The sequence below is a fragment of the Phascolarctos cinereus genome, unplaced genomic scaffold (assembly GCF_003287225.1).
Source record: "Phascolarctos cinereus isolate Bilbo 61053 unplaced genomic scaffold, phaCin_HiC Scaffold_9;HRSCAF=440, whole genome shotgun sequence".
Lineage (NCBI taxonomy): Eukaryota > Metazoa > Chordata > Mammalia > Diprotodontia > Phascolarctidae > Phascolarctos > Phascolarctos cinereus.
In genome coordinates, this window is record NW_027556402.1 from 138,447,618 (window position 1) to 138,475,464 (window position 27,847).

General features: G+C 34.7%; 1 protein-coding gene across 8 annotated transcripts in view; it reads right to left on the reverse strand.

Moving 5' to 3' along the window:
- Positions 1–27,847, reverse strand: part of ADGRL3 (adhesion G protein-coupled receptor L3) — a 943,202-nt gene that overhangs the window by 8,684 nt on the left and 906,671 nt on the right. For 7 of the 8 annotated variants that reach the window (XM_078148806.1, XM_078148805.1, XM_078148804.1 and 4 more), the window contains one exon: positions 25,699–25,795. In XM_078148806.1, the coding sequence (XP_078004932.1) occupies positions 25,699–25,795 (97 nt within the window). Of the gene's footprint in view, positions 1–2,033; positions 2,163–25,698; positions 25,796–27,847 lie in introns of all 8 variants that reach the window. The other variant, XM_078148809.1, reaches the window with a different exon arrangement.

The following is a 27,847-nucleotide window of genomic DNA, read 5'->3' on the forward strand; positions in this document are numbered from 1 at the left end:
AAATTATACCCCCCTTCAAATATTCTCCAAACACTTTGTGTCTTCTGTACCATTATCTTGTTACCTTCTATCATATTTTCGTGAATACATGTCTCATTTCCATATGTAAGCTCCCTGAGGTCAAATACTGTGTTGTTGTTTTCATTTTTTTAAAAAATCCATAGCCTTGCACATCATACTGCACATGAGTAATTAATAAATGTTTATTAAATTGAATTGACAAATGCCTTTCTTGGAAGAGGGTCCAGATGGAGAAAGCCTGGAAAACATTATTCAAGAAACGACTGAACGAACACATTGGGAATATTTAGGCCTAGATAAAAGAAATCTAAAGGAAGGCATTATAACTATCTTTAAACCTTCAAAGAACTGTTATAGAGTAAACATAATAGATTTGTTCTATGTTACTGTAGTAGTAGGACCAATTAGTGAAATGCATAGGGGAAAAAAACATTTACCTTACAAAGTAAAATGGTTTATATTAAAACCAGAGTTTCCTAATAACAGGAATGGAGAGGTTGTTTCATAAGCTAGAAAGCTGGAGCTTACTTACTTCAGGTATCCAAGTAGTGGCTTTCGGTCAGGCATGCTGAATTGTGTGTAGATGTGGTATTTAATTGGATGCTCTCCAAGTTCCCTTTATGTTTGAAGGTTCTATATAAGCTTTGAGGACTTGAAAGAATTTGAAAGGCTGAAGAACTATCTTTACTTCAGCAGAAATTAAAACATTCTCCTTAGCTCAAATCAGAACTGTTGTCCCTAATGATTTTTATAACTCTAAGTGATTCTCAGAATTCAGGCAGAGTCCATCTGGCCATTTTCACATTAGTATAGACACATTCATGGACAAACTGTTTCATGGGCTTTAACACACACACACACACACACACACAGACAAGTGCACACACACAAATATTATAAATTTGTCGCTTGCTAACTATTTCAGAGTGTATCTCAGAAAAAAAAATATCAAGTGATTATTATTTGGGAGGCATAAACCTTAGGCAAAACCTCTGGAAATATTTAAATACTATTAAATTTTGTTTCAAACAACCCTAAAGATGAATCTATATTTAAAGTTATATTTTAATTTTGTTGTATTCCTTGCTGCAAAATGAATGTGACCTGTGGACCATACCAGTCAAACAATCATTACTAACCTATTCAACATCTAATTTTTTTGTGGTCTCTCCTGAAAATTTCTTTATAAGGGTAAAAACATCCCACAAATTCTTGAATGTAAATTGTGTTTTAGATCCTGTTATTTGATATTGAATCTGTGGGTTTTTTGGTTTTGTTTTGTTTTGTTTTAACTAGGAAGGACTTTAGAGATCCTTTAATCCAACTCTCTAGTTTATGGATGAGAAATCTGGAATGAAAAGATTGAGTTCCCCATTGCAGAATGGGGAACCAGACCCATTTCTTCTGACTTCTGACTTCTTTCCTCCACACTAACCTGTTTTTCCTTAGAACTGTTTATATATTTGTTCTATTTATTTTATAAAATTATTTTACCCTGGTTTAGAGAGTCACATTTTCTATTACATCTACCTTAGCTTTAAAAATTCTTTAAATTTTAGCTTTTTTATAAAAATAATAAAAAAAACCTTCTTATGCCACCGTCACAATTTTTCTTACTTACCTTAAATATAATTTCCACTTCTCGTAATGAATATATATTTAATTAAGAAATATTTAATAAAGAAAGTATTGACAACAGGAAACAAATGTAGAAATAATTGACAAACCACAAACCAAAATTACAAAACAACAAAGAAAAACAGATATCTTGATGGAGCAGGGATTTGTCTAGCACATGGAATCCATTCATTTACTGAGAAAAGCCCAGGGAAAATGGGAAAAAATATAGATCTAGATGGATGTGACAGGGAAAGAGTCTTTGTATCTGTTTCCAAAACAAAGAAAAGACAGAAGAAAAAGAAAGAAAGAAAGAAAAAGGAAACAAATGTGCCCCTAAAAGCCACATAAAAATGCGACTCTCACTCAAAAAATGAAGATAAACTCGAGCACACCTTGTGTGTTGTACATGCTCACAGAAGGGTTGTTACAGACGGCCGGTTCCCCAAGCAATGTATTATAGGGATTGTTAGTGCCATGAGGACGAAGCAGAGCATTGGTTATAAGATGATTAGCCATGGCTCCTGGAGCAGCCCAATAGAAAGACAGGGAAAAAAAAAGGTCAATCAGGCAAATATGATTAAAAAAAAGAAAGAAAGAAAAACATTCAGAATGACAACAGTTGAAATTGTCTTGATTACAGGAAGCCAGCTTGTTAGACTCAAAAATACATGGCACTAGAGCACAGACATTTTCCACAAAGCACAGACTTTCCAAGTGTGAAAGAACAAAAATGGTTCAAAATGCCAATAAAGCCACATTGATGGTATTTGCTTTCTCAAGGTATAAGCAAGGTTATGCTCCCATGCTTGTTAAGAGTAAATGAAACAAAATCCAACAGCCAAAACAAAGAAAAAATATTTGAAAGAAAGAGACTAACATAAAACAGTACATTACTCCATTGTGGAAAACAGTTTTTTGTTCTGTTTTTTGGTGTTTTTTTTTCAGTGAAAGTGAACAACATAGAAAACAAAACTTTGTTTATTATACACTTATGATTAGGCTCATATTTGGTGAGCAGTTGTTACTGAGAGAAGAAGAGATCTGAACAGTTTTGTTTTTTTTAAGTTTCATGAAAAGAAATATCTCCAAAGTTGGTTAGCCTCATAATGACGCTCCATGTACAAAAACTCTCTAGCAAGCACAATAGTTTCATAGATTATGGTTTTTATCAATATGCCCATATTTATTAAGCACTATGTAATATCTTCTTCTTTCAGTAAATTTATTTCAAAATCACAAATCTAAAAATAAAGAAAAATCAGTACTCAATTAGAAAATTAACTGATTTTTTTTTCATAAACAATTTATCTAACTATTGCTCAAAGTATCACAAATTGAGAGAAGGGAACTCAAAGGATACCTAGGTGAACCCCATCATTTTATAGTTGAGGAAAATGGGTCCCAGAGAGCTTAGTTTACTTGCCGAAGGTTACATAAGTGGTAAATAGCAAGACAGAATATGAATCGAAGTCCTCTAAGTCCAAATCAATCAATCCATCAATCAATAAGGATTTAGTAAGTTTCTGTTATATCCATAACCTTGTACTAGGTGCTAGGGATGCAAATAGAAAGAATGAAATAATCCCTACTCTCAGTGAGCTTCCATTCTAATGGGGGAGACAAATTAAAAAAATATAGACAGAATAAACAAAGAAGATGCTTTGTACCGTGCTGCCTGTTAATTAAAAAAAAATTAGTCAAATCAAAATCATTTAAGATAATTTTTAAAAACTGTCACTATTGTATTTTTTTTTGTTTTGTTATCTTTGCTGGCACCCTCTTTGAGCCCAACGCCTTGATTTCTGAAGTTGGAAGTAGCTTCCCCATGATCCATAGCATTAGTTATTTCTCAAAGGCTAGACTACTTAAGCAATCTAGTTTGACTAAAATTGCTTTGCTTTTCTGTTTGTTGTTATCGTTGCTGCTATTTTTAAAGAAAGGCTGATTTCTGTCCAAAGACCAGGGTTTTTTCCAGAGTATTTGTTTTATTCTGTTTCTGCTTCATAATACCAAACAGATTTGATTGATATTTTCCCTCTCCATCTGGTTATTTTGATAGCATATCAGGATATTCAAGAAGTAAAAACCTAGTCTTAGATCCTCTTATAAACAGATACACCTTGGTTTAGAATATTGCCCGATCAGGCTGCAACATTTTCTATTTCACAAAGTTAATTCACAGGAGAGAGATAACTCAAAGGAAAAAAAAAAAACTCTGTTAAACCTATTCCAATAGTGACATGGAGTTAATTTGTGAATAGAAGTATATATTTATTTTAAATAATAAGGAGGAATGAAAGTAAGGAAAAGATGTTAATAAAAATACTACATGAAGGCTGAAGAAATGCTACCAGAATCACATCTTAATTAGACAAACTATGATCCACATTAGATAAAGATATGTTGGCAAATTTTTATCTCTGGCATAAGGCAGGAAAAGGGAGAAGTAAATGACTATAAATCTACTTTTCCAGAGGAGAGTTTTGCATGACTAAAATTATTGCCAATTTTTTTTTTAATTTTTGGAGAGAAAGAACATGTATAGTGAGAGAATAAAGTGAATAACCCTGGACTTCTTAAAATGTAATTTGGTGGATTCATAAAGTATGTGTATATGCTTTGAAAAGAATATTACACATTGCATTGTTTTAATTGTACAAAGGAGATAGGGATAGATAGTAGAACTGTTGTTTCATTGATATGGAGACCTCTCTACCAATGTAGCTTGGCACTTTCTCTGCAATTTATAAAGCTTTGGAGTTGTCTAGAGCAGTGGTGTCAAACTCAAATAGAAAGTGTGGCCACTAATCTGTACATAAAGATCCCTGTGGGCTGCATGCTGAGTTAGTTTTTAAATGTAATGTTACCTGTATTTTGTTGTATTTTTATTTATTTTAAAAAAAATATTTCTCAAATACATTTTAATCTAGTTGGAACTCAGGGGTGTTGGCTATGTGTTTAACACCTCTGATCTTGGTGAGTGACTTGCCCAGGGTTACAAAGACAATACATTGTAGGTAGGGCTTAAATCTAGGGCTCCTGGCTCCAAAGTCAACTCTGCACTATGCCCCTCTACCTCTGTAAAAGAGCTATAACTAAATCTGTCACCCATGGGTCACAAAAATGATGTTATTTTCCCATGTTCTAATGGAATGTCAATATTTTCTGCTAATAAGCTAGCAGACTCTAAATGAATGCATTATATACTACAGAGCCTTTCATTTAAAGAACAGAATATCTCATCAAAAGTTAAAATTGTATAATTAATGGGCTACACCTGGTTTAAGCTTTATAGACAAGAGTAGATAGTCAATGATATACTGATGGAAAGAACTGGAAATGCTGTTACTTCACTGTCCAAGCCTTTGGTTTCAACTGCTGTGATAGTGTGTGCCCTTACAAAAACAATTATAATGTACCTATAAATATTTGATTAGAAAATTAAATTGTTGTAAACAACTAATAATGAGTTCAGGAAAACAAAACAAACAAAATCAATTGTATGTACTCCATAATGTCATCAGAACACTCTAAAACTCTGTTCATATGATGACAACCTGAGCCTCCTATTACGTTGTGGTTTTGAAAGCTGGATTTTACATCTTAACACCTACTTGTCTCTACTGGCTTCTTTCTTCTTTAAAGAAACATGATTATTACTACACATGATATTAACTGAACTATTTGGAAAATAGCAATAGGGCTTATTCACATTGCATGCCACTATTCTCCTTGAGATATAGATATATATATATATAAGGCTTGAAAGATAAAATATTCCCTTGCCTTATATTTTTTTTCTGTACTGATGTAAAAGAAGATGATCTGTGGTTTAGAATAAGGAAACAATTTTGTCTCCTGTAACGAACTGTAGCATGAACACTGAGCTGGGAGGAATCAAGCATAACCAAGAAGCAGATGACTCAATATTTCGGCTCCTGTGTTTATCACTCAATTTATTAAAGGCCTAGGATGTAAGAAAAAAAAAGATTTAATCACAAAAAAGGAAAGATGAAATCCATGAGTGCAATTCTGATGACGCTTTTAAAATATGTTAATATAGTGAATGCTTTTTACATATTTTTATGCCTACTACTCCTCTTCAACTCCCACATTCTCTTTTATTTTCTCATTTAAAAAGAAATTTTTATAACATTTTCCAAGCCACACTACTGGCCTAGGGGGAATGAGTGCCAAATATGACTTTCTCTGTCCTCGTGGCCTACCATACTGAGCAGTTAAGTTTAGAATGACCAGTAACAATGGTACAAAAGCACTGTAGTATATAGGGATGCTTTGAGATGGCAATGAGGCTTGAACAAAAAATATTCTGTTGCAGAAATGTATCTTTTGTAGTAGTCTGCTCAGAGTCCTATCAAATTTCAGGGAATCATAGAAACAGATGCTGGTCATTTGCTGCTGTTAGAGATAACAGATTTAAATCCTGAAGAAGCCTTGGAAATCAAATTACAGTGGAGAATCCTGAGGCCCACAGAAGGGAAAATACTTCCTAAAAGTCATAGAGTAGCAAAGTCTGATTTTGAACCCATGACCTCCGATTCCAATATCAGACCTTCTTTTTTTTTTTTAACCCTACAGGAAGCTGCCTCCCTTATCTTGAAGTGGTGAATCAAAAATCTATTTGTTTATATAAGAAAACTACATGACAAACTGATAGAGGTCACTAAAAATGTTGTGGAGTACCATTCCCCAGCCAAGTACTGTTCATCCCTCCCTTTATGTTTTAGCATTAAGAACATTTTCTGGAAAAAAGATCTCAAGAATTGTGTTACTATTATTTCCTGTTTCCCATCTTTAATTTTAATGCCAGTTTAAGAGAGAAGCCATTGTTGCCATAGCAATCAGCTTTGGTTCTGGAGATTATGGTTCAAGCAAGGATTTGAGCAGCAGGAACAGAATAAGACATGCAGAATTTAGTGGGAGAAAATAAGTGTTTGATTTCTAAAATTGCGAGTAAATTCTAGTAGTTTGCAATGATAGTAGGGATGGGACTTGAGAGTAAGGGCAGAGAGTGGAAATTAGTCTTAATTGACTCCCCACTGCTATTCAGACAGGGCATCTTTAGCTAATTCTACTTCTTTGGTCACTCAGTGGATTCTGAGGGCTTGAATGAATGTTGAAAAGGGCAATTAACGTACATCACTGACTACATATTTATTACCCTAGACAAAGGCTGTCCATTCATGGAAACTTTATTGAATGGTTTCTATATTCTCATTGATGCATTCTATTTCTGAGATTGTTTTATTTTGCTTTGTGTCATTGGGTGGACTTTGCTTTCAACTGACCCTAGATTGTTTTTAAGTAACTTAAATATAACCTCTTTTCCCACCTCTTATTTGTAAAGTTGTTTTCTGTCCCCAGGTATCTTTTACTTACTTCTCCTCCCAGAACCTAATTTAGTTGGCTTTTGATTGTTTCTCCAATTTACTGTGGTCACTTTGAGCTCTGATCCTATCTGCCAGGATGCCATCCAGCGTGTCTCTTCCTTTTCCTTCAACTGAATGTCTGATTTATAAACTTCCCCTTCTAATGACTGTGAAATTACAGAGGCCTTCAGAACACATCAGTGCTTTCAGAGTGTCAGCTGCCTCACATCAATATGGTTAGCATGTTTGAAAACTCCATCTTCTGTGCTTTCCACACCAAACACATTAGGAACATGCCCAAATATATTGGCTCTCATCACCGTTTGTTAAATGGTTGCTTAGAAAGGCTAAAATGATAGGAAATTTTTGTCATTATCAAAGTTAAAAAAAGAAAATATTTTCTTCCATTACTGGGAGTGCTAAATATTAGGTATAATCTGGTAAAGAGTCAAAATTGTTATTGGGACAAACCTTGAAGGGTTTTCTTTATTACTTCTCACTAGAATAATCAATAAGGCTTGGCTAACTAAGCATTTTTATGAGGATTTGGAGAGATGATGGACATAAATACATGGATAAGTAAATAAAAAACACTTAGGAAATACAAAATCATACCTGAATACTAACTAATAATAATAATAGTAAAAGAGAAAGAAAAAAACCCTTCTTAACCCATAATTAGCAGAAGTAATAAACTCAAACTGTGGACTGAAAATTGGCTCTATAAAAATAGCTGTCCTTTCGTCAATTGAGTTGCTCCCTATGTGTACTCTCCTCATACCTGCCTACTTTGCTGGCAGAAACAAGTGTTGGCCCTGCAATAAAGCTAACGGAAGAGCAATTAGGTTTTCGTTCTAAATATACATACATCCTCAACAAAACTGTCAGCTACATTCCACAGCAGGATTTTTATTTCTTGAGGGGAAAAAAAAAAGAGATAAACATAGCTTGATTTTTCAGATTATAAGTTCAAGTAGAGGAGTTGGCAGGTAGGGGACATTTTTTTTTGATATAACCTAAGAAGATCAAATTCTTAAGATCATATTTTAGCTGTAAAGAATTCATGCAGAACCTTACAAAGTCACTTTTATTTTTCTTATATTTTTAAACTATAATCACACTTAAAGGTTTTGCCATAAATAGGTTCTGAATGAATGAATGAATGAATACTGAATGGAGATATATATAGATATAGATATAGAGATATATATATGTGTGTGTGTGTGTGTGTGTGTATGTGTATATATATACACACACATCTATATCGTGTATAAATATATGTGTATATAATACATATGCCTGTATACACATATGTACACACACATGTGTATGTGTGCATCTATATCTATCTGGCTACATTTTTCCAAAGTGCGTGCCACAGAAATCATGATATTTTTCCTTTGATGGAATTTTAGTAGTTTTTTTTTTACACATAGGTAATCCCTCGATGAAGCCATCATTCATTGACAGTGCAGTATGATAAATTTAATTGAGACTTAGATATCTAAGAAGAGTCATATTAAAAAAATACTATAAAAGAAAGCAAAGATAAGATGAGAGTTGCATGTCTATTGAAACTATATTTTATCATTTGAAAACACAATTTGAACAAATTCTTCTTTCTGACAGCAGGCTAACAAAGTTACACTAAAAGCCTTTAAAGTAATTCGGACCACCTCCCTGATCCACTCATGGACCTCATAAAAGAAATATTTTCATTTGCTTTTTCATATGTGGTGGGGAAAATCCATTCCTCTTCAAAGCATCAGTGGCTTAACCACACCATTAAAAAAATCATCTACTCATTCCTTCTATTCATTTATTAGTCCCTACTATTATTGTGCTATGTCAAGGGTGAGAAAGATCCAAAAATTAAAAAACACAATAAGATTCAGCACAAGGATTTATAATCTAGAAGGGGATATATAAAAATTAAGAAAACCATACAAATACCATTTGACAATTAAATGCCTATATATTTCAAATTTCATCATGCTTGATATTGTAGGAAGATGGCATTCATGTCCTGCTAGTCAAATAATTTTGTGCAAACATCTCTTTCCCCATGACTTCTCCTTCTCTACACAATACTTCTTTTCAGTATTTTTTCTATTGTTTCTCTTCTAATAGACTTTCCTTTTATATTCTTTAACACAAGTTGTAATTATTTATATGTAAAAATGTCTGTTTGCTTTGTTGGTTCTATGCCTTTTTAAAATATATTTTTAGTCCAACAATGCAGTGATTTTCAATTACTAACTAGTGTATAAACTTACAGGGAAGACAAATAAGACAGTTTTCTGTCCTTGAGTAAACTATAAGGGAGAATTACAGTAATTTAAAGGTTTTTTTAAAAAAAGATCTTCAGATCATCTAGTCCAAACGTCTGCAAGGGAGAAGGGGGAAGGTGAGCCATTCATACTTACAGCTCTTTTAATGAAAATAAATGAGGCTGTTTACTTCTTGTGTTTATTCTTCACATTAGATGGCAAAAGCCATTAAGTACGCAAGGCAGTAAGGGACTGGCCTAGAATTCTTATACATCCCTCTTTCCCCCTGCCCTTGCTCCCAGCATACATCCCCCATGGGAGTGCCCTACATGAACCACTTCTACCTAGCTAGTCCTTAGCTTCATACAGCAATACTCTCCACTCTCCCTTGCACCCACATTCTTAGTTTTTGTTAAAATCATGATCCTTCCCACTTCTTATCCTCAAACTTGTGTTGCTTCCGGTCCCTTACTTCATTGGGATCAGGTTCTCTCTGCCTGGGGACAATTAGTACTCACAAGAGAAGGTCCCATTAGGATCCTTACTCTGGTTGCTGTACTACATATGTGCATCATAACAATGGTCTTCTAAAAATAAATTAGTATTTGTCTTTTTATTGTGCTGAGTAATAGAATGATATAATGTTTTCTTTTAAACTTAAAACAATGAACACGTACAAATAAGTACACGAAGCTAGAATCATTTGAATGAATTCTTCACCAGGCAGTATAGTCAGGAAGACCTGAATGTAACTCCTGCCCCTGATAACAGTTGATTGTGGCCTTGGGCACAATAAAAAAAAAAAAGGAATACTTAAATATTCAATAATTTTAACATTTAAAAAATTATATGCAATGAAAATTATCAAAAATAGTTTTTCCCCCTTAAAAGAGTACTGATCCCTCACCTAGTTAAATGCTTTTAATTTTTTTTTCTTCTTAAGATGAAGAAATTAAGACCCAGAGAATTAGTGCTAGGCCTAGCACCTAAATCTTTTGCTCCCAGTCTTGGACTTCCAACTTTATACCACACACTCTTTTCTAGTTCTGTTGGGCTCCATGTGATCGCTGCATTCCTGGTTCTACACTCCAGTACAGTTTTCTTAGCGAGAGAACTCTTACTACCAGCTCCTGATATTTCCGAGCTCAGGTTCCATTAACAATGATGGAAATGATAACAGCAATAACATTTATATAGTGCTTTTAAGGGTCTCAAAGTTCTTTACATATTATAACTTATTTAATCCTCCTAACAACCCTGTGAAGTTTGTGCTGTTATTAGCCCAATTTTGTAGATAAGGAAACTAGGGCTGAGGGAGGTTAAATGACTTGTCCTGGGTCACGTATTTAGTGAGAGTCTGAGGCAGGACTGGAACTCAGGTTTTCCCAACTCCAAGTCCAGTACTCTATTTACTGCATATTAGTTTTCTGCCTGCCCAGAGACAGGCTCGCTCCCAAGGATTCAGAGCAAGAGTTTCTCTTTAGGAACCCACTCTTATCCATCCTGGTCTAGTTGTCTGCCTTCTCCATGCATGGCTCCTTAGGATGAAAACCATGATCTTAGCATCAGGAACAACTATTGTTACAAATACGAAAGCCCACTATAACAACCTCATCACTAAGCTAGGTTTGGGGACTAACAACAATCAAAGAGGTCCCAGTCCTTACTTTCAGGAAGCTGAAATCCTAGTGGATAACTAGTGGTTAACTAGCCTGCACCTCTGCTTCTTAGGATCCCTAGCTTCCTTCAAGGCTCAATTCCAGTTTCTAACTCAAAAGCTTCCCAGATTTTTTCTTGTTGTTGGCATTCTCTCTCTCTTCTCTTGTATGTCGTGTTTGCGTATCTGTGTATATACTGTGTTTCCTCAGTAAAATGTCAACTTCTTGAGGACAGGGACTTTGCCATTCTTATCCCTGTATTCCTAGTATCTGACACACAATCCCATACATGTCATAAGTACTTGGTTGAGTTGAATTGAAAAAGAACATAAAGAGAATGGCTAAGACTACAGGAGGAAAAAAGCAATGAGAAACCACTGAAGCATAATTGTAAAGAGATCTACAAAAGTGCTTACTCAGCACAGGAGCAGCTGAATGTCATAGCATCTAAAGTAGAGTTAGTCTCCATGTAGGTTCCAGGGAAGCATGTAAATAAGGGCAAAAAAAAAGACTAGAATAAAGGCATGAGAAATCTATCACTGGAAAAGAGAAAGAAGTAAGGACAAATTATGTGGGGAAAGCAAAACAAAATAAAAACAAACAACTTTATAGAAGTCAAGCCTAGAAGCTTTACTAGAAATTACCGAGAATGACTGGTTGGAAGATACACTGGATATCGGTAAATATGTAAAGTGCCAGGCAATGGGAGGAAAGACAAAACAGAAGAGGGAGGTAGGTTTACCATGGGAGAACTGACCCTGCAGGTAGGTACCACTAAATTGCTTGAATTATTTGCCTTACTACTTTCAAAACACGCTCAGAAAAACAAACAAACAAACAAACCAAGAAAAGGGCAGCTAGATGGCACAGTGGATAGAGCTCCGGCCTTGGAGTCAGGAGGATCTGAGTTCAAATCTGGCCTCAGACACTTGATACTTACTAGCTGTGTGACCTTGGGGCAAGTCACTTAACCCCATTGCCTAACCAAAAAAAAAAAAAAAATTAAAAAAAAAAACACACTCAGGAGGACCTGAGTTCAAATGCGGCCTCAGACACATAACACTCACTAGCTTTGTGACTCTGGGCAAGTCACTTAACCCCGATTGCCAACAAAAACAAAACAAAACAAAACAAAACAAAAAAAAACTAACCAGAGAGATAGAACAAAAATTGAGGGAGTATAATATTTGGTTATCAGAGGTTCTTAAACTTTGTTGTGTTGTAGATCCCTTTGGCAGTCCAATGAAGCTCTTGGAATTCTTCTCAATATTTCTAAATGCATAAAATAAAATACATAGAACTATAAAAAACCCCAATTGTACTGAAATATTGTTATTAAAATATTTTTTTAAAATTTGCAGAGTCCAGGTTAAGAACTACTGGATTAGAATATCACAAAAGATGGAGAAGTTAACATTGTGTTGAATTCTGCAAAGAGGTCAAGGAGAATGGGAAAAACAAGAACAAAGGATTTGATAATTAGGAGTACATTTCAAGGCTCAGCTTAGGTACCACTTCCATGGTGATGCCTTTGCAGTTCTCCTCAGCTACTTTTCTGTCCTTCCAGAAATTACTTTATCTTAATTTACAATATTAGCTGACTTATAATATGGTACTTAAAATATTCATGTCATAGCACTTGAAGTTTTACAAGTGTTTTACATATGTTATCTCACTTTAGTCTTTCTATGTCCTATCAAGTAAGTTCTCCAGGTGTTATGTCCATTTTGCAGATGAAGAAACTGAGGCTTAGAGAAGTAGTTTGACCTTGGAAGTCAAATTTGAACCTAAATCTTCCTAACTCCAAATCTAGCATTCTAGAATGTTTCCTCTTATCTGTGTTCATGATTTATACCCTCTCTCCCTTCTTCCCCCTGCCCAGCCCAGAATATAAGATTCTTGAGGACAGGGACTTTTTTTTGCTTCAATTCTCTAGCATCTAGTAGGTATTTAATATGCTTTGTTGGGTTGAATTAAATCGGTGACTTTGGAGAGTAATTTCTACTAGAATGGAGTGGAAAGAAACCCAGTTCTTAGCATGAAACTAAATATTAGGAAGCCACAGTTTCTTTGAGAAACCAGACACTTCAAGGACAAGACCATGTATCTTGAGGATCATCAGTTATAAGTATTGGGGATAATTTCATAGTCACATGTCTTCAATGTTCACAAGTCAATATTTTAATTGTTGCTGTTTAAAGCAACTGGCCCAGAAAGTTGAACCCCTAATAATTATTTTTAAAAAGAACATTTTCCTCATTACACAAGGAATGTGCCAGAAGAACTTTTTAGTTTCTTCACTGAAAGTTTTGTGAACATCATACAATTCTGATAGCCTGATTCAAACTTTTATGTCTGAAAAGATTTATATTGATTTTAGATCAATCATAAGTTTTAATCAGTAATAGACTTAACACTGACAATAGAATATACATATATGGGTGTATGTGTGTATGTATATGTACATCTATATGTATTATACATATGTAAGTTGAGCCTGCCTAGATATACAAATGGATCAGGCCAAGATACAAAGAAAACTCCATGTTGGGATTTAGGCAAGCAAAATTAGAGCAATCATTCCCTTTGACCTTGCATGTCCAAGTTCATTCTTTAAACTGTCTTATTGTTAGATGAAAATTTATCCCAACTGTTATCCCATCCATTTCTGGTGGGTCCCTCCCTTCCTGTACTTCTTTGTTTATTCTCCCCTGCCTTGTCTTGGCACATGTCAGACTGTATAACTATCTTTAGATTCAATCTGGGATTTCTGGGTTACCTGACCAACAAGATGGCAGACTAAATATTTCCTCTGATTATCCATGACCTTTTACACCTCTCCTAAAGAGAAATTATGTTTCAAAAGTAAATCAACTTCAGCTGTCTCCATGCTTTAGGATAAGTGGTTATATAGCCACAGGTTAAATATTTTGTGTTTCAGAAGTATATTTTAATGGAATTGTAATAGTGGGGAAAATTCCTATTTAAACTGATGTGGTGGTCATCATTTTCCCCAACAAAATGGTCTCCATCACTCTACACTCTTACTTCTATTGAAGGTACCTAAAACTACAAAGCTCAGAGGCTCTTCTAGACTCTTCTCTCTTCTTCATCTGACACATCAAATCAATTGGAAAATTTTATTTCTACTCCCACGATATATTTTGCAGCCATTCTTTTGAATATCTACTGCAATCACATTTGGTCAAATCCTTCTCTTTTCTCATCTAGACTGTTGCAGTACTTTCCTAACTGGTCTTATAACATCCTTGAATCATTCCTTCACATCACAACACAAAGAATCTTCCAAAGCTCACTCCTCTAGTTAAAATTCTTCAGTGGCTTGAAAGTGACTACCAATTAAAGTGTAAATCCCAAATTCTGGTATTCAAAATACTTGACAATCTGGGTCTGAATTACTTTTATGACCCAAGAAATATTATTCTGTTTTGCCTCTTCTTTTTTCTAGTCAAATGAGTCATCCCCCATTCTTACCCTGCCTTCATTTCTTTTCATGAATGTTCATTCTACTCACATTTGTCCAGGAAGAACTATCATTCTCCTAACTCTGTCGCAGTCCTCCTCTGCACCTATACCCATAAGGAGCAACTCAGGACTCAGTAAAGCCCTTCTTGAACAGTAAAAGTGAAAGTGATGTCTCTTGTAAATTTTTTTAATAGCGTATTTTCTGAGAGTCTTTTTGCATATAATTCATATTCCCTTTTACAATATTTCTTTTCTTTTTCTAATGTCTGGAAGTTTATTGAGAGCAGAGTCTCTATCACTAGGTTGTTTTTTTTTTTAGCATAGTGCCTTGAACACAGTTGAATGAATAAATGACCTTCATCACTGGGAATGCAGTACAAAAGTCTTCTAACTCAGTTTACCAAACTTCAGATGTTACCAGATATTACTAAACAAACTATACACTTTTGATTCCACAGCTTCAAGGAATAGGGATTTTTGTTTGTTTGTTTGTTTTGAATCAGAAGTTTTGAAGATTGGCTTAGGTCCGTGACCAAACGATCTAGTCATTATAGCGTTATATGTTATTACCCTACCCTTCTTCAAGAATTTTCCTTTGATCTCCTTACCAGCTATAAATAATCTTTTTTTTTTTTTTGTGAGGCAATCAGGGTTAAGTGACTTGCCCAGGGTCACACAGCTATTAAGTATCAAGCATCTGAGGTCGGATTTGAACTCAGGTCCTCCTGACCCCAAGGCTGGAGCTCTATCCACTGCACCACCTAGCTGCCCCTATAAATAATCTTACTTGTCTTTTGGTTCAACCTTTTCTGATAATCATTTTTCAAAACCTTATTTCTTTCCTTCTTATTTATGTATGTTGGAGTGTGCTGGTAAATGTTTAACAACTGTTTCTTTGGAGGGGGAAAATACACACACACACACACTTTAAAGTTTAATACGCATATTAACATTTTCTTTATCACTTTCTTAAGTCTAGAGCCAGAGCCTAAAGGCCACATGTGGCCCTCTGGGTCCTTAAGTGTGGCCTTTTGACTGAATCCAAACTCCAGTAAAAGGATTTGTTCTTATTCTGTAAAACCTGGACTCAGTCAAAAAGCCTTACCCAAAGACCTACCCCACCACCCTTACCCTGTAGACAATCAACAAAACAATAAATCAATGCCTGATGTGTAGCTTTTGCCAATTACTGAGATATAAATGCTGACAATGACAAATTTAGCAATTGGTTCTAGTAAGGAATGGATCTAACACACCCTTGCTTGTGCCCTATTCTGTTCTCAGTTCTCTGAAGGCAGGGATTAGATCATTTGAAAAAAATCTTTTTTACCCTCTAGTGCCAAATACTGGTATCATTCAATATATTTATATAAACAATTGTTACTAATTGGTTTTCCTTTGTAGATATACCACGGAAAGTACAAATTAAGGGAGCCTGATAAAGTGGAAAGGGCAATGATTTGACACACATTAAGAGAAGACATCAGCAGCAATGCAGTTTTGGGAGGAACGAGTTGCCTTTCTATATGTGTGCTCTGGACATGTTCCCCAAGTGTGTGTGATTGATTCTTGATCCCTAAGTAAAACTATTATTCTGATTATGGTTATGCATATTTGTGGGAGCCCGAGTTCAAGCTTTCTGGGAAGAATATCTTTTTATTGTATTTAGCATGATGCCATTTTATTAAATGCCTTTACTTTGAAACACATGCATCTGGCTGTCTAGTAAAAATAGATACAGAAGATAGGGGCTAGTGAGCTGTGGATCTTATCCACAAAGAAACTTGAGGCAGCTTTTTGGGGGCCCATGAGAGATGGGGACACCAGTTCCTACATATGGATTTAGAGAATGTATGAACTTAGGGTCGTAGCAATACACACACAAATGTAAATGTGTGTATATGTTTATATATAGGTATATGTGTATGTACATATTGATATGTTATAGAATAATACAGGTCTAAAGGACAGACTGACACCTAATATTTAATCAGATGAAAATATACTTATTTTAAAAACTGACTCATGTCCTTTATGCAATAACATTAACTTGAAAGCCAGATAAAAATGCTTGGAAACATTTTGATTTATAATTTATTATTTCTCTACACCACAATTTAATTTACAATATGAAGATAGGATGTCTCCTGTCAGTGGTGCAATCTAATAAATCAGTTAAAAGAGAACTCTTTCTATGGGGGAACAGAAAATTTAAGGGGAAAAATGAGGCAAAGGTTTAGAAAACTGAAAGGGAGTATGCAAGAGGTAGAATTTAAAGCAATCTTTAAAAAGAATCAAAGACATGTTAACAGCATATTAAAAAAAAAAAAGCTCCTATTTCCAGTATCCATTGAACTATAAAGAACAGAGCCTATTGATTCCTACAGACTGAAAATCATAGCCGAAAATCTTCCCTTTCTCCCTTCCTTTCTTCTCATCTGCTTGTCTGTCTCTCCCTCCTCTCTCCAATTAGTAACAATTGTTTGTAGAAATATATTGAATGATACCAGTATTTGGCACTGAGAGTAAAAAAAGAGCACCCTTTCTGACAATTACTTAGTTTGATTTGAGTTTAGAACAGGGACTTAATAGTCTTTGTTTCAGTTTCCTTATTCAGTCTCACCATTTGAACCAACACATAATTTTCTCAGTTCATTATTGCAAAATATGGAATAATAATGCATAGGGACAACATTTTAATATTTTGAATGCATTATTCAAAGATTGGAAATTGTTACCACATTTATACATCAGGAAAAGGAAGTGGTGATAAATACTTGATATAAAACCTAACAGCAATAATAAAGGGAAACCAATTTTTGCATGCATCATAGAATGCTTAACATACTTGAGTTAATATGGTCCTACTGCTTGTTGTTGACACTGAACAGCATTTTTATAGGCTATTTGATTTGCTACATGTGCACAAGCACACATGCACATCATTTGCTGTTTTTCTTTGCATATATATCACAAATATATAAATTTATTAAGATATGGTTAATACTTACAAATGACAATTCTATAATCATTCAGAGCGGCAACAGTTATGGGCAGTATGGTGTATTTTATGCTTTTACACCAAATTATGTTTACTGACAGTAATGAAGTTCAGCAAATGAGTGTTTCATCCTGGAAGCATTAATTTATATAAGCCATCAATAACCATCAGCTACCATTGACATTTTTTCATTTGCATTTTCTATGAAAACATAAAAACAAATGTGTTTAGGAGCCTGAATATTAATGAGGTGGCAGGTGATTTATTGTGAAGTTTCTTTTGCCCCAGTGATCTAGCAGCCTGGGAAAGACAATATGGATCTGACAAGACACAAGCTTAAAATGGATTGGAGTCACATCACTGCTCTGCTACATAACTAGTTATTTAGCAGGGCTGTCTGAATTGAACTAGTGTTTCCAAAGATTTCTGAAGGGTAGGAAAGGACATTGGAAGAATTGGAAAGATAGTGTTTAGGTTAATTTCTAGAGGAGGGAGAGTAAATGAATTACCTTTAATTCTGACACAGCAAATGTGTTTTCAGATCAAGAAAGCAAAAGACAGAAGGGGGAATCCATTTTGCATTTAATTTTTAGTTCAGAGGAGACAAGTCTATTTGATTAGGCTTTTTTTCTACTTTAGCCCAGAAGGTATCATCCTCTTAGATTAAAGTAATAAAGATTTATATTCACTCAGCTCACTTTAGCATTCAGTTAACCACCTCAGGTTTTTTTTATTACCTTTATATAGGAATATACAAGGAGTATTGGTGAAACTAGAAGACAAAAAATTTTGGGAATTAAAATTAATGAAATCAAATTTTTGTTGTTGATAGATAAGCTCTTTATGGGCAGAGTCTGTATCTTATTTCTCTCCTCATGCTGGTCATTTTAAAATAAAATCCTAGTCCAGACCTTATCAGAGCAGAGGCTGATGCTGAGTTCACACAGGTTCTGTCAGTAGAACATAAGCTTGGGAAGGATCTACCAACCTGGAACGGCTTTGAGTGTGGTCACAGCAAAGACTGAACAGCTGTCTAAGGGTTAGCCTACTTAAGTATAGAGATGTTAATCACCAGAAGTAATCTGGCAATTTATCAGGAGATTTTCAATTTTTTGGCAATGATGACCCATGAGACAAAGGACACATTTAAAAGAGCCATTAGCTGAGTGAAACAACCTTTGATTTTGGTAGTAAGATTGGTAGGCTAGCAGGAAAAAAAGGTAAGATACTGCAAGGAATACTTGTTTTTAGACTATCAGTATTAAAAATAGGTACTGTAAATGATTCTTTTGTTTAATAACTGATGAGTTAAAACACAATTACAAGAACTGAATCATATCAACATTAATATTCTTACTATAAATGAAATCAGAAGAAAACCTTGAAGATAACTGCAGTATATGGGCAAGTATGTGCAATAAAGTATGAGAGGGCAAAGACATTCCATGAAGAACTTGACAATAAACTGAAAACCAAGTCAACATACTTTGATGCTTGCTTACTTCAATGAGAAAGGGGACAGAGGGAAAGAGCAAAAACTGAAAAATATGACTCAGATATGATAAATGAAAGAGTCAAAATTTCAGAACTGGTTAATGTTAACACTTTTACCCACACACACACACACACATACATAGATCACAGGGTTTTTTTTTTCTTCCAGAAGAAAGGTGGAAAATTCAGAAAGTGATGAACACTAAAGAAAATCATAGAAAATTAAACTAACTAAATCGTAATAAGAAAGAATTGGTTATTGATAGGGAAATCTTATTAAACTCAATTGTTATTGTAATGAGACCACTGACTAGAGAAAAGGTTAATATTAATATCAAATCAGAAGAATAAATGTAAGAATTTCAGCTTCAATCTAATCTATTTAAAAAATATCCAATGTAGAAAAATGGGAAATGGAAAAAAAAACAGTAGAAGATATTTACCTTGATTACCACAATTTCCTGCAAGAGCTTTACTGAAAGTGTCAAAGGAGCCAGAAAACAACTAAGCTAGAAAATAAGCAAACAGTTGCTTTCCTTGCCAAGCAAAGACATGGCAGCCAAAGGAAGTACTGTTTTAGAAAGCAAACTCATTTTTTAACAACAAAAAGTGCTATGTAGAAGTCAAGCAGAAGATTGAGTATTTTTTGTTCAGTCATTTTTCAGTCATGTATGACAATTTGTGAGGCCATTTGGGGCTTTTTTGGCAAAGATACTGGAGTAATTTGCCATTTCCTTCTCCAGCTGCTGATGAGGAAGTGGGTCACACAGTTAGTATGAGGCCAGACTGGAACTCCTGACTCCAGGTCCAGTGCTCTATCTACTGTACCTACTATCTACCCATCGATTGAGTATTATTGCCTCATAAAATAGCTGCCCAAAGCACTACAAGCAGAAAAAGTCTACCAAAGTCTTATCGTGGGACTCAAATGAGCTGCACTGTCTCGAGCACTAACAGATGAAACTGTTAGGAGTCCAACAAATAAAAGGGAAATGAACAAACTTGTCAATGATTCTATACAATCTATTTTGAATATTATTGATAGAAGATCCATTGTATTAGCCCCTAAAATCACAGTTCTTGATGTGTCATACAAAAAATTAGAAATGGCAAATAAGAAGACAAAATGCCAGGAAGAATAGGTGGACTAGACTAAATGCATAATGAGGAAAATGGTGTGCGAGGTAGCACAATTCTGAAAGTATCAAGGGATTAGTTTTTCAACATATCTTATGGAGGGGAAGATCTTTTCGTTTTGTTTTGGTTTTTGCTAGGCAATGGGTGACTTGCCCAGGGTCACACAGCTAGTGAGTGTTTTGTGTCTGAGGCCAGATTTGAACTCAGGTCCTCCTGAGTCCAGGCCAGTGCTCTATCCACTGTGCCACCTAGCTGCCCCAAGATTTTTTTTAAAGGGGAAAAAAATCACAGATGGCATTATTACCCAAAGAAGTTGATCAAGAGAACATCAGTAATGACTGATATGCTTATTTTATCATTTGTATAAAATTTTGATGAGAATGATCTATACATGTATATATATATGTAAATATATCTTTGATGAAAATATGAGAAAGGAATAGCCAGACACTGGCAAAAGATTTACCACAACCATGCCTTTATAGGCACATTATTAACTGAAAGGTACAGAAAAAGTAAGATCTCATTGTTTTTTATTGCTAGTTGCTTACCTCCTATCTCCATAAAAAGCTTTCAAATAAGTTGAACAAAGCTCAGCTGTTAATATTCTTCTCCAAAAAGGAGTATTATGTACATGTCATTGATGTGAAATTGATCATCAAAATCAAATTTCCTTTAACAAATGTAAACCACAAAGATAACTTTTTTTTTTGACAAGGCAGTTTGGATTAAGTGACTTGCCCAGGGTCACATAGCGAGTAACTGTGGTGTCCAAGGCCACATTTGAACTCAGGTCCTCTTGACTCCAGGGCTGGTGCTCTATCTACTGTGCCACCCAGCTGCCCCAAGAGAACTTTTTAACTACACTCTTCACTATTGCTGTCAAGTAAGGCTTGGTAAATAGGAAGATTTATGTTATTTGCCATTGTCATGGAATATGGATAGCCTTAATGGAAGATAGACTTCCCAAAAAAGGTTGAGGGCCTTTAAATGCTTTTTGGGGATAACACTGTGTTAATTAATCAACTCTCAGAATGAGGCTTCCATTATGAGGAACACGACTACTAAAAAATATTTTCTCATCTATGAAATGGAAACAATAATACTTGCATTACCTAACTCATAGAGTAGTATGAGAAAAATATTTTGTGAAGTAAAAATTTGGGTTACTATTGTTGTTATTCTATCTCCATACTATAAATTAAATTTAGAAACAAATGCCACCTGAATTCTAAAAAGCACTATAATAATCAGAGAAAGAGAAAGATGCACTCAGTCTTTTGGTAGAATATAATTATGTATATGTACCTGAAACATAAGAATAGTATATCACAATATCTGATACTGGGTTTTGACATGAGGTGTGTTTTATAATAGGCTTTGCATATCTCTAAAGTCTCAGATTAAGAAGAATGTTTTGAAAGGGATAATATAATCTCTAGGAAAGTATTTGAGAACATTAATGTAATTTGAAGAATGACATGAAACAAGGCTAGAGTAGATGCTTGATCCCAAGAATATGCCATTTATCGTGAGAGGTGAAGTAACAGAAAAACTTTAGAAAAAGAGAAAGGGACAATAATTTACTATAGTACTAATCTGTAGAGAGGAAATTTTATACTTAATGGATCCTGAAGATAGCAAGAATGAATTTTTGTTTCTGGGGAATAGATGACATGTAAAATGAAATGTTGGAATGCTTTTTGTAGAGCTACATTCCAGATATATATACAGGCAGGTTAACTCAAAAGTCTGACCTTTGACTGCATAACGCAATCTGGGTAATAAGTGCATTTTGTTAACTTCATTTGTTTTTCCAAAGGGCATTGGGGAAATACATAGTGGGCATGAGTAGTCTACCACATATCAATAAGATTTTGTTCAAGAGTAATATGAAAGATGACATCAAAGACAAGTAAGAAGAAAAAGTGAAGTATGCTCAGTCATATGGCAAAAATCAGAGATAACTAGTGAAGTGGATTTACTGCTATCCATGATCAAGGAATGTATTACAAAGTTTAGACCACTAGAGGATACAACTTTGTCTATGGCATCAAAATCCACTGAAATATATAAGCATTGATTTTTGTTAGTTGTTGGAAACAGTGATATAAATGATTACAAAACCAGGAGTTTGCAATTTTATTGGTCCAAGAAATCAATATTATTATGACTTATCATCACTGAACTAATGAAAAAGAGAGTATATATGAATTATACTTGGAGAAAAATAATGAGTACTGACATGTGAATAAGAGGTAAGTTCCAGAAATTAAAAGATCAGAATGAATTCTCTAGTGGAATGAATCTGTAATGTTTATCAAGGTTTTCATCAGTGACTTGCATAAAGGCAGAGACGGAATACTCATCAATTCTAGGACTGACATGGAGTTCGGAGGGCTAATTCACTGGATCCAAAAGGATCTTGACAGACTAGAACATTGGACTGGCTCTATCAAGATGAAATATGAGAAACAGATATAAAGTCTTATACTTGGGTTAAAAAAAAAGTCAGTTTCAAAAGTACAAGATAAGAAAGTCTTGGTTAGATATCAGTTCTGAAAAAAATATGTAGGAGTTTTAGTGGACTGCAAGCAAAATACGAGTCAGCAATATAGTGTGGAAGCCAGAAAAGCTGGTGTGACCTTGAACTACATTTAGAGCAACAGAGTTTCCAAGATAATGAAGGTGATAGTCTCACTTGACACTTGTCAAACATCAACTGGATTACAGTGTTTAGTTTGAGGTACCAAAGGTTGAGAAGGACAATGATAAGCTACTGTAGGGGCAGTTAGGTGGCACAGTGGATAGAGCACCAGGCCTGGAGTCAAGAAGATCTGAGTTCAAATTTGACCTCAGATACTAGCTGTGTGACTCTGGGCAAATCACTTAACCCTTATTTGCCTCAGTTCTTCATCTGCAAAATGGGTGGAGAAGGAAATAGCAAACCACTCCAGTATCTTTGCCAAAAATATCTTATGGACAGAGTCCATGGGGTCATTAGAATCTGATAGGATTGGACAACCAAACAACAACATCAAAGCTGTAGAGTTTCCACAGGAGGGCAAGTAACATGGTAAAGGACCTTGAGTCCATGTTATACGAAGGTGAATTTAAGGAACTAGACATGTCTAGCCTAGGGAAGACTCAGCTACACATTATATGACATGAGGAGGGATTGGACTTGTTTTGTCTGGCTCCAGAGGGAAGATCCAGGAATCATGGGTGGCAGTTACAAAGGCAAATTTAGGCTTGGAATCAGGAAAACTTCCTAATAATTAATGATGTTCCAAAGATGCTCCAAGACATAGTGGGTTCTTCCTTCGTGGAGCTTTTCCAGAAGAGGGTGGATGACCATTTCTTGCATAGGTTATACTGGGAATTCCTTTTTTATATGGGTTGGACTAGATGGATAATAAAGTTATTTCCAACTGTCAAATTTGTGATTCTATATTTCACTAAGTTTAGAATAATTTATTAGTAAATAAAACAATAAGTCATAACAGATTTATTTTATATATATATACATATATATATAGAATTAAATAAGAAAAATAAAGTCCTTGTGCTCTATTTTCCATTTCTACCAAAAGAGGTATTTGAATGTTTAAAGATAGTAGTTTTAAAAAAAATTGTAAAATCTTATTGTTTAAACAAAATCTTAAAATCTCATTCACTGGAGAATTTATAGTGTTTTCTTTTCAAGAAAGAAATGGCTTTCTTTAAGAAATGGCTTTTTTAAAAAGACAACACTATAAATTCTCCAATGAATGAGATTAGGTTAAGAAAAAAAAAAGATGATGAAATCATAGAATTTTAGGGCTGCATGGGCCCTTAGAGATCATCTAGTCCAACTATATCATTTTATAGATGAGAAATTCTGTCCTTGCAAAGGGAATAATTCTTGTGCTCACAGATATATTCATGATCAACTCATCTTCTGCCATATAGGAAGTAATCTGTTCTCTTATATAGAGGCCAGTTTTTATCAGTTGGAGTTAAGGCAGTATTAGATGAGGACAGCTTTGGAGCAGTTTCTATATATTAGATAAGCAGATTCTATATATTTAAAAGAAGTAATCCCTGTCCCTCATAAAACAAACAAACAAACAAACACAAGACCATTATCCTTTTGGTACAGGAAATAATGGTCCTGATTCTTGAACAATATGTTTAACAGTGTCTTTTTACATGAACCAAAAAAAAAATTTACTCTAAACACCTAAATCTTATATTTTCAACATTTTTATCCTAACCACCACATACAGTTTAAAGAATTATGGTTCTCTCTACTGCAACAAATAAAGGGTAGATTCCCATTCATTTAAACTGCCCCCTCCAAAATGGTGATTGTGCCATTCATAAGCAAATATTACCTATATGACAATTCTTTAAGTAATATATTAAATGAAATTGATGTGAAAATGACTTAAGACAAAATAAGTTACAGTTTCTAGTTTGGTCTAAGTCAAGGAAAAAATGACCAATGCCAATTATAGAACTTGATTGGCTGGAAAAAGTGACATGTTCCTATAATCCCTGTTGCTGAGGAGGTTGAGGTTGGTGGATTGCTTGAGCTTGGAAGTTCTGAGCTGAAGAAGTCTAAGCTGATTGGGTTTTCCCAGTCAGTCTGGCAGCAATGTGGTAAGCCCTAAGGAGCAGAGAGCTACCAAGCTGCTTAAGAAGGGATTAACTAATCCAGGCAGGAAAAAATGGAGAAGGTAAATCATCTATACCAATAGGTGCTGGGATCAGGTCCATCAGTGGCTGCTATACTTCTATCTTGGGCAAAATAGGGAGATTCTATTTAAAACAAAATAAAACAAACAAAAAAGCAAGCTGGTCCTTGCAAAAGTAGAGCCAAAATATCTTCCTCAGGAGAGTGAATCTGGAATCTCAGAGGTTCCTAGACTACTGCTTTCCAATAAATAATGATAATGGCTCTAGATGTTTTCACTAAGCTCAAATTCAGTCTAGAAAAAAAAATCAATTAGACATTTGCTAAAAGTACAGGGAGACAACTTGAGCTATTCAGAGAAAAGAAAAATAAAGCAGAGCCTGTGGAACAATTTACCCAGAAGCATTCAAGATCAAGGCGCACATACAGATTTTTCCCTTATTCTTATGGATTTCTGTTAGTTGGTCATGCATTCTAAAGATTAAGATTAGATATGCTTTTCTTCTCATTTGTTGCAGGTATGGATTATGCAGTATTTTATTTTTTTTACTACCTCAAAGAGTATGAAATTGTTTTATACCTGGGACAATGTGTAACTCTATGATGCTTAGCAGACTCTATAGCTACATAATTGCCCATTTTCATTGCTTGCAATGAGGCCTGACAGCTCACCAGTTTATGGCAGTAGCAGCTGACTATATGGAAAGAAGTTCCCTCTTTCCTAACTTCCTTTCATAAAAGATATTCTGAAAATTCAAGTTAAAAAAAATCCAGCTTTATGAATAATGGAATACTCTGCTACACTCAGACAGGTTTTATACTTTGTTATAATATTCCTATCATAGGGAATGAGGTCCAGCAGAAGTTGAAAATAAAGCAATAAATTTAAGACTCCTTAAAGTAATCATAGAAGTTATAAATATGAAAAATAGGTTATAATTACCTCTGTTGAGTGATGCTGAACTGTTTATATCTCCGGTAATAAAGGAAGACTCAGACTGCTTTCGAACTGTGTCATTCCACATCCTTCGAATCCGGCTCTAGAAATGGGAAAGGGAGGAGAAAAAATAAACCAATCAGGCACTGAATTTTCTCACAAAAATTTACCCCTACACACAATTTTGTGTGTGTGCCCTATGTTGCTGAGAAAGCTTTTGTTTATAATTTCCTGCCTTGCTGTAATAAACATTTTTTATCATTTTTGTAGCTCACTTGAATTGATCTCCCATGAAGTCTTGATGCACTCAACTGTCATATGTATTTCCATTGAAAAGGAAAAGGACAAAAGCTATGAGCTACTAGAATGGTATTGTAGCAATTAAAGAGACATAAATGATGAATATTTTCTTTAAAGACTTTTGCTTGGTTAAAATGTTTTAAATTTGGTGAAGGTTCAAGCTAATAAAGTACTTTATAAACATCTGAACAATTCTGAGGGGTCTGTTTTATCTGGGAAAGTATTAAACTGTTTTTATTCTGGTGGAGATAATGTGCGCGCGCACACGCATACACACACACACCCTTTGGGATGCCAAGTTTTGGTGCCCTTCAAATTATAACAGAAAACTAACAGCTAAACAATCATTCTATTAAAAAAAAACTAGTTTCATTTCAATAAGACTCATTTTTTCAACGAACTGGAATTTTACGGTTTACCACACTATCTGTTTCTTTAAAAAAGTTAAATGTAGTCAATTCACCTTCCTACTACACTGTCGATGAAAAATATGGGGGTTTAATGTGGAAAATTCTTAAACTCATTTCTGTTTCTGTAGACAGCCAAAAACAAACAAGTTGCCTGACCCAGAGAGGTATCAGCTTGGGAAGATCACAGTATTGATACCACATTTAAATTAGAAACTATTCCTATTCAAGGGGCACTAAAAATCTACTGGGAAGTACCCTGTACTCCCAGCTACCTGGGAAGTAAACCCATATTTTCAGAGACTATGCCAACAGCAGGTAAACCTCAGCAATTCTGACCAAGTTGGAAAGGTTTAACTTATGGATTACAGAATGGAGTATGTATCTCTAGCTTCCAGTGATCATTTTCTTTTGGCCATAGGAACACATGGAATATTAAGTCATGGAAAGATTTTCAGTGGAGGCAGGATCATTTTTTTCACTATTTCAAGGCATGAAAATATTCTTTTTACCAAGGCTTTTTATGATTCCTCAACAAGTCAGTAGATGGCTTTTGAAAGTTGCTGTGTGATGATAATAATAATAATATCGTAATCTGGGGATAAGCTTCTCCCAATCTGACTCAGCTGTTCCTCAGATGACAGACATACAGATCATCGCTCTACTCATACACAAAACTTTTCTAGCTTGTTGGGAAATTGTTAGGACTTTCATTCTGAAGGTATGACTTATGAGAGAGAAACGAGTCATCTCAACACAACAATGAGGTATGAGAATAAGACTTTAAGGATGATAGTATCAACACTGATGAAAAAGAGTTATTTTTGATAGTTTCTGTCACATACAATAATCCTCAAAATGGTCTATTAATTGCCAGTACTACTTAGGGATGGTAGACTATCTTTATCCAGGATCCCAGGTCTGAAGTTAGAGGTAAGTATCAGAGATGGGGTTTCAAATGACAAGTATTAGATACACACAATGACAACTTTACTATTATTTCATTTTTTTCCCGGTCCATCTAGCTATTCCATTTTTATCAAGATTTTAAGGCTTGCTGTGAGTAAGAAGTCAAAGAATAATCGAGGTAGAGACTTAATACCTTTTTAAGGAAAGGCATGGAAAACTCAATTTAAAAGCATTAAAAATATTATTTAACACCTTGTCTCTAGAGATCCCTATGCTTGGCTCTGGAGATGCAGTATTTAGAAAAAGATAATGTCCTTGCCCACATGAAACTTGCATTCTTGTAGGGAAAGCACAAATGGCTCCAATACATTATGATACATAGTAAATTCTTTAAAGAATTGCAAAACAAATTGGGAAGATTGTTACTAGCAGGGGGAGCAGAGTTGCTTCATGTAGGAGGTGACATTTAAGATGGGCTTGAAAATATAGTTTGGAATTCAATAAGTAAAGCCTTTCATACAGGATGTATCAAAATGCAG